Source organism: Gallinula chloropus (assembly GCF_964237585.1).
Source record: "Gallinula chloropus genome assembly, chromosome: 12".
Lineage (NCBI taxonomy): Eukaryota > Metazoa > Chordata > Aves > Gruiformes > Rallidae > Gallinula > Gallinula chloropus.
The window spans coordinates 17,910,251-17,923,280 of record NC_140097.1 but is presented as its reverse complement, the minus strand read 5'-3'; the positions used below and the strand labels follow the sequence as shown (position 1 = coordinate 17,923,280).

The window sequence follows — 13,030 nt, the reverse complement described above, 5'->3', positions numbered from 1 at the left end:
CTCTGTTAGCTAGGCTGGTTGGTTGGAAGTCACTGTAGCAGAGCTTGGTGCTGTCAGAAAGTTGCAGAGCCCACAGAGAGATTCCCACTTGTTTCAGGAGATTGTGGATTAGGCTGCATGAAATGAAAATATGCAAATCTTATCACATTCCTTTTGATAAGTTTCTTACGGCTTTCATGTATTTACAAAAGTCTGCATAACGGTCTAAAAAGCTCTAAAATGGAATGAGTAATAATCTTGCTCCTTAAAACGATCCTTTCACTGCAGCTTCATGATCTGTATGCAGTTGTGGTTTTCAGCGATTATTTCCTTGGCACATTCTTCTGATTTCATATTTTAAAAAGTATATGTTTACAAAACTGAAGTCTTAAAAGCCATGGACTTAAAATGTGGCTAGATTATATCGCTGACATGTTAATTCTCACATACATAATCTGTTAGATAGCTGTCCCATGACAAAGTATGGAGCTGACAAGTTTACCAAATGTGTTACACCAGCGTTCTGTGCTGCTTGGCACTCTGTGCTGCCTGGCAGTGCAAATGGGATGCTGATGACATCTTAGTCATATTTCCATTAAACTGAAAGAAAACACTGACTTGATGGAGATAGATGGACTGTTCCTAATTCAGCATGAAAGTAGAGCAGCGCATGCAAATCTTAGCTTTTCTGGTACAAAGACTTGGAGACTAAAGGTACTTCTTCCTTCCTGCACACCCCCCTTTTTTTTTTCTTATTTCAATTACATCATTAGTTACTTCTAACCAGGCTTGAACTTGAAGGCTGGGTTTGCTGTCTCTTAACATTTTCGGTTGTGCCGCTGAGGCTGGCATGCCAGGCTCGCCGACTGTGGAAGCCTGGCTGGCGCTGTGTGCCCACAGTAAGCCCAGTGAAGCGTTACCCCGGGCAGTTAAGGTGTGGATGTGGGTGCATCACCTCGCAGTGCGCTGGCTGTTGGAGCCCTGCGGGTTTGTACTCCAGAGGGTGCTGCTGTCCCAAGCGAGGAACAACTTCTGCCCAGTCATAGAAAACTGGCAGTATAATGATTTTTGAGCGTACAGTCTTCTTATGGCTAGGCTCAGTGATGAGTTTCCACTTCAGTGTTCTGACATGCCCAGAAATCAGTGTTCAGATGGAACTGATTCCTGTTCCTGTTATGTTGTTGGTATGGAGACCAGGCTGCAAGTGACGCAGTACGTAGTGAAGTGCACGTTGCAGTGGTTCAGGGGATGCAGGGCTCGGACAACAGGACACTTGCACACATCCGCAGTGGTTTGCAGGACTGAAGCCTGCTTTTGACATTAATAAAGGCTGGTGCTGATAAGCTTGTCAGGGTAGTGGTACAGAATGCAAATTGAAGTAGAATAAACCAGTTGCGTATTAGCAAATTATTTTGCTGTCAATCGAAAGTTGCACCAGTTCTAACACTGTGGTTATTCAAATTAAATGAAACAGTGTTGGTTTTGTGGCATGGTCAGACACTGCAGAAACGTTTACCTCAACCTACATACATCTTAAGTCTCTCTTTTTATACTGAAACACTTTTAGTGATTGCTACTTCATCCATTGTCCTTCCCAAAAATCAGTGAGTAGTGTGAGTTTGTATGAAGCTGCATTTATAACAACTGTATATTCTACACTGTTTTCTTTTGAATGTGCAAGGTTTTAATCCAAAAATGAATTGTGAAGCAAGAAAGGCATAAATATTTTACATATTTTGAAAAGATTCAGGCTGTAAGAGGTCATGTTCATAACCCCTGTGGCAGCATTTATGTTAGCAGCTGTCCAGCTCCTCTACGGTTACGCTTTGGAAAGCAACTGTCTACCCAGCAAGTTTCAGCTTGCTTTCCTTCTCTTCCCTATATACTCTGCAAGAAATCATCAACACTGGCAGCCAAATGTTGCTTAAATTGGGGCATATTGGTTTTGTTAACTTTACCCATGCTGACAGCTAACATCACACTCTTCTCAAATGCCTTCTGTAGAGACCCTGACCTTGAAACCACTAATTCCTTTCTGCAGAGGTGCGCTGAGGCTTGATACACAGATATTCTGTGCTCAGGACTAAGAGTAATGAGGTGTAATGGGAATTTCAGTGGAATTCTGTAAATTAGCAGCACCAAAGAATTTTGATCCCTAACTCCCCTCACTTAAAATTTTAAAAAAATAAATGTATGTAATAAATGCCTTTATGATAGGATTGCACGTTTGTCATATTGCAGATAGGAATAATTCAAGCAGGGCATGCCTATTTCTGAAGTACATTAAGAACATGTAAACTAGGTTTTACTTCACAGCAATCTCATGTTAAGAATTTCTTTTTTTGAAATGACGTGTCATGACTTGTAAGTTATTTTTTAGACAAATCAAGATAAATTCTTGCAGTTTGTGGCTCAGCATTTGGAGAGCATTATTGAATATTTGACATTTTTATACAAGTTGTTGGTTAAAGCTACTTTGAAATTGTCTCATTAAATGTCACGTTTGTTTTCAAGCCTTGGATTGCTTAACTTCAGTACGTACTGTTTATTTTCAAAGCTGAAGTCATTTGTTGAAATGTGAATCATGCCAAAGTTTATTTGTTTAAAGGTTGCCTCATCTAAATGATGATTAAGTAGAAAGATTGAATTTAAAGGAGTAGCATTTCCCCTTCAGTAAAGTTTTAAGGACGTTCCAATACAGGCAGTGGACTTTAACACTAAGGAACCTTTCTTTGTCTCTCTGTCATTTTCAATTTTCATTTTCTCTGAAAAAGTAGTAATCAGTTGCTGATATTTGTTAGCGTGAGCATTGTGGAAGTTTACTCTCTAAGAACCTGTTATTCCAAGCTTATTATGCAGTGTTCAAGAGGCAGCCTCACTGTGACATTTTTTGTGTTATATAGCCGACATAATTCTACTTAAATTTCATTTGTGTTATCTGCTCAATGCCCAATGATGCATTTACCTGTCCTGTTCCTGCACAGGAAATAAAGTCTAGGAGTTCAGCTTGTTCCCAGAAAAATGTAACAATAACATTGCTGTTAAATTCATGGTGATTGGAATTGGAGCTATACATATTTTTCAAAACAAACCGTAGCTTTTCAGAGAGACATTTAAGCTGCCTGTTGTTACACATTGGTTGTTCTTCTCCTGAGGCAGTTGAGGTGAACATGAAACCTTTCTCTGTGCTCTGTGGCTTTTGTAGACTTCTCCCAGGGTCATTCAGATATCCTTGGTTTTCATGCACCATTTAGATCAGCATGGTCCAGCTGATCCCTCAACATATACAGCATTACAAGCCGCATCTCACAGTTTTTGAGACGTAGTTTTCATATTCACATGGAATTTCAGAACAAATTTGGAAAGAAAAATAAATGCTGGATAGTATTTCTTTGTTAAACTTGAGATGCAGTATATTTAACTTCTACTTTTGTTATTCACACAAATATTTTAGAACCTTACCCTGAGTATGTATCTCCTAAAATAAAATAATAGACTTCAAACTTTTTATTTCATGGGTATTTATTACAAAGAAACAGTATAAACCAGTAATATTACCAAACGCTTTTTTCATTGTTATCTTACCAACTGCATGTTCATACTGAATTAATTGTGGGGCAATATTTGAGTGTCCTGTTTCAGTATAAATGCTTTCTTTGCTTTCTACTGTCCTTTATCCATAATACCTGAAATATCCTTAAATACATCACCAATGAGAGTGTTTCCAGCAGATTATTATGAAGTTTGGTTCTTCTACTGCTGAAACCAGCGGTGAAACTCTTCTTGCGCTCAGTGGCAAAAGGATTTTCCAAAATCAATAATGAATTCTTTTAAAATGTAGTACCCTTGTGACCAGCAGAGCCAGGGAGGTGATCTTACCCCAGTATTCAGCCCCGGTGAGGCTGCACCGTAAGTACTGTGTGCAGTATAGGATGGACATCGAGGTGCTGGAGACAGTGCAGAGAAGGGCAACTAGGCTGATGAGTGGTCTGGAGAGCAGGTCTTACGAGGAGAGGCTGAGGGAGCTGGGGCTGTTCAGACTGAGGAGGCTGAGGAGAGACCTGTTGGCCTCTTCTTCCTAGTGACTAGCGACGGGACAAGAGGAAATGGTCTCAAGGAGCACCAGGGGAGGTTCAGATTGGATATTAGGAAAAAAATATTCACCAAACGAGTGGTGAAGTATTGGAACAGGCTGTCCAGGGAGATGGTGGAGTTACTATCCCTGGAGATCTTTAATAAAAAAATGGGTAGATGAGTTGCTTTGGGGGATGGTTTAATGTTTATGGTGGTGGAGGGCTGATGGTCTTTTCCAACCTTGATGATTCTACTGATTTTATAGATGTTACTTGCACTGATAGGGTAGATTAATATAATAGCAGCTGGGTGATTTGTGACACTTCAGGAGATATTCTGTGGGGTTTGCTTTTTTGATTGTACAGCAGATTTTTGGTTCCATATAAACCCTTCTTCACATGAATTACATTGTCTCAAGTATAGTCTAAATAAAAAACAAAACTGATGGATAAATCGGGCGTTTGCAGGTTTGGTGACAAATCCACTCTCCAATACCTCTGATGCTTTCTTTAAAAGCAATATAAATTTCTAAGCATAGTGTTTCCAGTAAAGCAGTTTCTCTAAATAAACTAAATGGATAAGGATTACCATGAGGGGCTGTTTGGATGGTGTTCACTTTGACATAAATTTCCATTGGCATTGTTGACATTAAGAGCAGGGTTGCATCTTTTTAGCAGTAATCATTTTATGTTAGTAACTAAGTGTGAAATACGTATTTATCACTTTGCTATCCCCTTTAATGCTGAAAATCACATCATGTGTGCTTTTGATCCCAAAATACTATGCGGTGGGATGTTAAGGATACAAGGACGTCAAAGGAAAGAGAACTTGCTTACGTGTTGTAGGTAGATTCAATCCATTTTCGAGATGCTGAAGGCCATACAGGAAGCTCTGTGTAGGTACTGATTTACAGATACATATATCCTTGATTTTTCTCTCCCTTTTTTTCCCCTACAGGGCCAAGGCTTTTCGTGGAAAAAAGGTCCATGGAGAATATGACATAAAGGTTGAACAGGTAACTAAACAACTTATTCTGAATGCTAATTTTTATATTTATGTATTTATACAGAATTATGCATGTATATATAGATACATAGGTCATAGTTCTTTCTACTTAAAAAGAACCCTTCAGATGTTAAATAGACCACTCAAAGATTTAGTTGTGTTTCTTTCTAATGTGGCTCTTAAAAGATTCTGACCATAATTTGCACATCGAAAACAAGTCATATTAAAAAGTTGTTGCTTAGCGACTGAATTTCCCAGACACTCCTCGAGTTACCTTTTTAATTTCTGTATCACTAATTCTTTTACTTAAGAACATATGGCTGCAGTGCTAGAATGCATTTGGGTTTTGAGAGCTTTTTTTTTTAAAAATTTTGGGGGTTTCTTTAAGAAACTCACTGAAGAAATACGGAGGTAGAATTTAGGTTGCGTTAGAATGATGGCTCTTATTTGAGGTACATTTCTGAAACTAGGGAAGTCAATAAGCCTTTTTACTCCTTTTCACCCTTGGAATCCACAAAGGTATGCCACTGTCAGAAGCTTCAGTACTTAAACTGAGTTTTGTCATTGGAATTTCAAAGTATGAGGGAAGATTATCACTAGCCGTGTGGATTGAGCTTATCTAAATTCACTGTAATAGTACAGCATTGGGCTTTGCTCCATTCTTTACAGCACTGAGTATCTGCTGATGTTCTTGGCTTGGAAATGTGGGAAGTTTTGCCAGGCACCTTCAAGAGTATTGAGGGAGAGATGGGAAAATGGAGACAAGCTGTTTTGTCCCCAAATCCCATTCACACCTAGATAGGGCCATGAAGTTGACGTCATGCATGCTGTGTCTTTAATATCAACAAAAGCTCTGTGTAAGCCTATAATTTCCTTTGAATGGTCTCTGGTAGGACCTGAACCACTTTTAGTCAGTAAGGGATTAAAAGTTGCTGAACCCTACTACTCAGTGTCAATACTGTGACAGTCATACACAAAGAGTTGCTAACTGTTATTTTAGTGTTCTTCTGGTAATACCAGAGAGCGTTATTTTGTTTTTGTACTACTTACATCAACCTATCTATAGCAGGCAATATTTTCTATTGTGTCCTAAGCTTTTAAACTACATAAACTGTACTATGAATCCTTGTAATTATTTAATATGATTTATTAATCAGTGAGATTAGTAGTCCGTCTCGGATTAAATAGGTTTCAAGTGATTCTTTAACATTGTCAGCACTTACACAAATATTTCAATCTCTCACCATGTGCACTGTTTTTACAATAATCTTTAAACTGTCCCTTGTGTTTAGAACATTGTAACACGGATCCAGGGAAGTACATAAGTGTATGGGCTTTAATGGAGACATGTCCGTGCTTGAAATCAAGCACATACTTAAGCTACTGAGTTGGAACAGTGGCCAGAGTAGCCAACACTTGCCTTAACTGAACACTCACTTCTGAAAGCCTTACACAGACTTTACTGAGGAAGACTTTCAGTGATACCATTTTTCAAGAGGAGACTAATGAGAATTCTGACACTCTCTATTGTGTATTAGTGTCCGGGATAGCAAAGACACTTTTATTTATCCACTAGAAGACAGTTGGCTGCACTTCAATTATTCTGCTGTGTAATGTTATTGTAAAGTGCCTTGAGAGTTTAAGCTGATGAAAGACTGTGAATAAATGAAAAACATCCTGTCCTTTCCTCTCAAATAACTGTAGATTCAGAGTATGGAAATGATTCCTTTTAAATTCCACATTGCCAGTGTAGAAGATACTTTGAAAAAGTTCTTTATTTGTGAATTTTGCAAGATAATTGTTTATTAACACTAAGTCTTTTAGAAAGAAGAGTAAATGTGCATAAAGGAAATGGGAAAAGACACTAAGTGCAATAAGAAAATATTCTATTTATCATAGTTATTTTAACATTTTTGATTGTTTTAAAAAAATTGTGTATATGTTTGAGTCTGTTGGTTTGTGTGATGACACCATACAAACAAAAAAATAATCTGCACAGCTCTCTGTAGACTGTTCCGTGAATGAGGAAATATACTTGCTACTGCCCCACAGCCCTTTTTCATAAAGTTTACTTTTTTTTCCTTTCTTTGTATTAAAATTTATTCAGATGTGATGTAACATGTGGCAGATACTAATGGATGGATATCCTCTTAATGTGCATTATATTCCAAAAATACATTGCCAGCAGTTTAGGTGCTAATACTTAAAAGAAGGCACTTGGGAAAATAAGCCAGAGTAACTAATATGAGTCTTCTTTTCACAGGCAGAATTTTCAGAAATCAACTTGATAGCCCATGCTGATGGCAATTATGCAGTAGATATCCAAGTATTTCGAAATGGCACTAAAGTTGTCAGGTAAGAAAAACTGAATAGAATAACAGCAAAAAGCAATAAATGGCATCACGTGTGCATGTAAAAGGTACCAAATGTTGGGGTGTTTTGTATATGTGCAGTGGGGTTTTTGATTGCTCTAACACACCTCAGTCATTGGCACGAAGAGTAGAAAATAAAGTATCTGCTTGGGGCAGTAAGTCCTGTTTGTGACAGGAAAGAAAGCTCCTGACATTTTGATCACATGAAAGATGGGTTTGATGAAGAGAGGAATGAAGTTTGGTTTAAAGAAAACATGACTGGGATTCAGAATTACTGGTTTGGGCCTTATCCTTCTTCAGACAGATGCCTTTGTACGTGCCAGACCTTTCCAGTTGAGCAGTACTTATTTCCAATGTCGAGTGTTTGCTATTGAAAGAAGCCGAGCCACACCACTTCTCTCTGGATTGTTACTGGAATATTTCTGTCTGTTTAAAAGACTCCAGTTTAAAAGCCTGAGATTTCCCAATAGGCTGTTTTGTCTAAAAAGGATTATCCCAGTTGAAGACAGGGTAATTTTACCATTTTTTTCCAGTAAGGATGCCAATAGCCCTGTAAACATAAGGGGAGAAAACAGAGGTACGTCTGGGCAAAGTAAAAGCTTGAGTAAGTATTAGCAAAATAATTTCAGGCAGCCCAATGCTTTATCTGATTTGTGGGAATTACATATATGTGCTGGCCAAAATTGGAGTATCAGTTATATGTAGCAGTTGTTTGGCAAAAGAGTTTCTCTCAGAAAGGCAGACTGAGCCACTAACAGTGACCTAGTAGTTTACTGCTTATGTTTATCTTTAGGTTAAAGTTGAGGGAACTGGACATAGTATGGCATATCTTGTATCTTCACATTTCTACATCTGTCCAAATAAAAAATTGCAATATTTCTACTCATTTATGTAAAAAAAAAATCAACAGAAAAAAATGTAGAAAGTAAGTGTACTTTTATACTTTAAAACTCACAACTGTCTAATCTCTTGTGTGTTCTAAAAATACTGTAGCTTAATACAACAATCACTTATGCCAAATCAACAAGATTCGCTCTTAAGAGATTAAGAGATTTTTTTTATGTTTGTTTTATTATTTCCCTCTTCCCCAATAATAGATGTTTTGGAGCTAGACAGTCTTGATCACTGATCCTCAGTGGCTTTTCTATAGAAAATTTTCCAAACAGAACAAATATATGGAAGCAAAGGTAGCACCAGAGCATGTCAATACTTAATGTGAGTTGGGAAGCTCCAGAAAAGCCCATCTACAAAGGTGTATATTTGCAGTTTATGAGAAAATTGGGTAAAACTGCCTCTCAAGAAACTGAGAAATTGGGTGTCATCAGATAACTGATAATGAGGTGACAAAGGATTTTTATACTATTATCAATTTTATGGATAATCTATTTAACCAAATAGAACTACTAGTTGCCTAGTCGGTGTGTGAAGTTTATTGCCTGAAGGTTGGAATGTGTCATTAAGGAATGCAGGACATTTCAATGTTCAGTTGACAAGAAGCGTCATTCGAAATCCAGAATTAAATATGGGATATGTGGCTTGTGATTTTGTTTCTGTCTGTCTCAACTATCAAGAGAAATGGCAGAACCTTCTGGTCCCACTAGTTCATATTGAATGTGAACAATGCACAGATGACTAGAAAGGCCTGCACAGTGACATGACTAGTCTTAGGTGTTACTGATGTGATGTTCAAAGTGGCCTTGTCTCATAAATTAATGAGCAAAATAGTTAGCAAAATCATGGGAATTTCAATGACAAAATTTTGCTGCCTTAGTTTAGGATGGGGAAAAATAGTTTAACAGGCACCTGCTTTTTTTAGGTTTTGTGAATGAAAATGGAACTGTGAAAAGTGGTATCTCGTGTTACATAATGCTGGGGTTTGGGATCTTATAAATGCTTGAGCCAGGATTAAAATTTTTCTCATGACCTTCACAGTCATTCTGTGCAGTGGTAATTACAGAACTAGAACAATTACATAAACTTTTGCTCCATCTGAGGAGTTTTTGCAAAGCAAAAGATATAATTTATGTTTTTAAAACTGCATTCCCCAAAATCCCCTAATTGTTTCATTAAATTGGTATTTTAAAGGACACATTGTGTTCTTTTTAAAAACATGGTGCTGTCTTTGAGATGATGGGTAATCCCCTTAGCTCTATGTTAAATGAGAGGTGGGCTGTCTTTCACTGAGGGGTCTGCAGTTTTGATGAAGGCATCATTAGTCCTGTAAGTATTATACTCCTGCTGTGCCAGTAAATTGAATTTCCATGTTTCAAACACTTGGCACACCACTATGAAACCTAGACCATAGTTCTGAGAATTTGTGATGTGTTTTTTTGGTTGTTGGGGTTTGTTTTGGGGTTGAGATTTTTTGAAACTTGTTAAAGGCAAACATTCCTTTGCAAGCTTAGGTCCTCCATCTACAGTGCCAGTTTAGTGACCCTCCACAGCAAATCTCTGTAATGTTGCTTTTGCCAAATTATGTGTAACATTTGAAAGCCAACTTAAGAATCCAGCTAATATACTTGGACTACTGCATTCAGGTGGGAATCTCAAAACTGCTTAAGCAATATTAACATGGATAGCTTTTCTAGAGTGAATATCTATAAAAAACCTCTAAATAAGAGTAAGAATATAGAATATATAAAATAATTTCTGAATGATCTTATAATGTTCAGAATTTTCCACTAGTGTATGCAGCTTGTATTTATTCAAGGGATCTAAATAATTAGACTAATTTACTACACTAACTTACCCCTGCAATTATACCTCTTCCAGGACCTTAGTAGCTTCAAGCTAGTCAGGGTGTTTTCCACCTCTGAACTGTGACTAGAGAGGAGAATCTTTCAGTGGTGAGGTTTAGGAGCTAATTGTCCCCATACTGGTGCCCATGCTTTGATCCATTATGTCTTCTGTTTTCCATAACCACCTTCAGAAACCAGATGTCAGGGTTTCAGGTGAGCATGGTGTGGTGTCAGGCTGTTCTCAAAGGTGTGTGCCAATAGGACATGAAGCCTTGAAGGTTTTAACAGGGGAAAGTATTATTAGATACCAGACAAAGCGGGGGGAGAAAGTGCACTTTTAAGTTTAGAATCTAATTTTGACAAGTGCTTTGGTCAAAAGTTGAACTGTGGTTATCTCCACTGTGGTACGGTTTCCTGCAGAGCAATGGTGTTGCTTTGTCTCTTGCTTTCTTTAAAACAGTCTGGCAGTGGTGACAGAAAGTTGCTTCCAAGAAGCTTAAGTTTCTGGCATTGTTTTTGATTCTCATTGCTCATAAACTGAGAACATACTCAGTTTATATATATGTATCTGATTTATCTTTCAGTAGGAAAACAACCTGGAAAGCAATAATAATTTGTCCTCTTAGTGGAGGCATATTATTGACTGGATGTTGATCTTCTCTGAACAACTGTTAAGAAATGATACAGAACAGATTTTCATGAAGCTCCAGAAATTCTTTCTGTCTTGCAGCACATACCTTTGTTTTGTTCTTTCAGTACTGCTCTATCCATCAGCTGGACGTTTTTCCCTTTGAAGATTTTGCTGTTGAAGAGAAAACAATTTGATCATTGCCTTATTTGCAATATGTCTTTCTCCTGCTAGGTCGTTCAGGCCTGATTTCGTCCTTGTTCGACAACATTCGTTCAGTATGGCAGAAAATGAAGATTTCCGTAACTTGATCATTGGAATGCAGTATGCAGGCATCCCTAGTGTCAACTCCCTGGAATCCATCTATAACTTCTGTGACAAACCGTGGGTGGTAAGTGATGTACCAAAAACTTCTTCTGGTGCAAAGTGTTAATGACTTCTTTGTTTATTTGTTTCCTTCTTTAGTTCCTTTTCATGAATATTGAGTATCAAACTGTAAAGTTGCTTCGCAAAGCAGTAGTGAAAGGAATAAAAAGCGAATTAAGATATTTAAATCCTTTTTTTTTTTTTTTTCAAAGAGCCAGTGTAGGCAGTCTGGAGAGAGAGAAAGAAATATTTGTAGTACAAATAATGAAATAAGTGAGGAAAGTAACGGAAAACCTATCCACTGCTAACATTCTTCCTCAAGTGAGGAAAGAGTGTTTATTCACGGTTTGCCTGGGAAAAGCAAGCTGAGAATATTTTTCATATTTGTGGTTTTGAACATAATTTAAACAGACTTTTAGCTAGTGTTTTCCTCATGCCTGTGAAATTTTTGGAGCTATGGTTTAGTGAGGAAATCTGAAACTATTAGCTTCCTCATTTGAAAGCTCTTTTCATGATCCTGTGCATATGGGCTAGGAGTTAGTCTTCAGTTACACCTAGAGTAGTGAAGTAAACTGGAGAATCTCTCATATGTGCCTGTTTTAGCATAGAAGCCAATTCATTTTTTCATTACATGCACTGTTTGTAGTGATGGAGGTAGAATTTTGTTTTCTTTTTTTCTTCAGAGATGTCTAAATATTAGTAGAAAGAAATTAAAATGTATCATAAAGACAGTTGCAGTCAGTATTCCTTTAATAGGTCTATTCAGTTGCCCAAGAGCTAATGAATCTTTAAAGAATCCCACTTGTTATAAATGACCAAAGCGTCATCATTTTTTTTCCTCTGATGTCTGGGTAAGACAAAACCAGTTCTCAGTATTGCTCACACTGAAGGAAAGTTTTACTGTAATACTTTTATTGCCTTGAAGATATTTATTTAGTAACACTTACAGTGAAAATCTCCCTGAAAAATTGTCAGCGGATTTTAACATACAGCTCTTGCTGCTAACTTGTATCATATGCTTATGTTGCAGTAAACTACAATGGGGAATGAATAATTGATAGAGTGTTTATAACTTCTCAGAATACATATTGTACATTGCTGAATCTGTTATTTTCATACATCACATTTTCTATGCAGCGTGGCATTTCTTAATGCTTTGATTCATTACATGCAATAAAGCCGGGCGATGAAGCAATAACAGTAGCATTTTTATGCAATAATGATGCAATAAAAAGTAAATGAATAATTCCTCCTCCTAATATTCCTTCGGTGACATTGGTGTCATAGCTTTTTTTTCCACCAGGCCAATAAAGATATCTCTTTCTTACAACTGGTCTTGTTGCACGTAGAATTCCTGTGGTGCTTTTTCACTCATTGTAATAACTAGGAGTTGGAGGAATATTTATTATAACTGAAAGACCTGGCAAGAGCAAATAAAAGGTTATGGGTGTGAAATAGTTGTCATGTTCTGTATCTCTCATGTTCTGTACAGTACACCTCACAAACACATAATAAATTATTACACTTATAAGGTTTTATTTGAATTTAGACCTATAACAATTTTAAAATAGCCTTGAATAATGGTAGAGCTTTTTTAAGGTGTGACATAGCAGTTCATGATGAAATGGCTGGTTGTCTTCTGAATTGTTATATCTCTATGTTTGCTTTTTGCAAAAATTCCCTTTTTGGCTGAAATTTCTATAATTTGGTTGAGCCCAGATATAAATGAAATGGAAATACTTTTAAGGTGATCTTATTTGAACAGAGAAGAATGATTATTTTTTTTTCCTTTGAGGTTTTCTACCTTGCTATTTCTACATCTGGCAGCCAAAACATGTCTTGCTTGAAACACTCTTAGATACACTCAA

General features: G+C 37.2%; 1 protein-coding gene across 1 annotated transcript in view; it reads left to right on the top strand.

Annotated features, from left to right (window-relative positions):
- SYN2 (synapsin II) overlaps nt 1-13,030 on the top strand; it is a gene marked incomplete at both ends in the record, with an annotated part of 173,562 nt that overhangs the window by 60,297 nt on the left and 100,235 nt on the right. Inside the window, 3 exons of the mRNA XM_084269425.1 lie at nt 5,011-5,068; nt 7,322-7,413; nt 11,031-11,187. Coding sequence (XP_084125551.1) covers nt 5,011-5,068; nt 7,322-7,413; nt 11,031-11,187 — 307 coding nt within the window. The remainder of the gene's footprint in view (nt 1-5,010; nt 5,069-7,321; nt 7,414-11,030; nt 11,188-13,030) is intronic.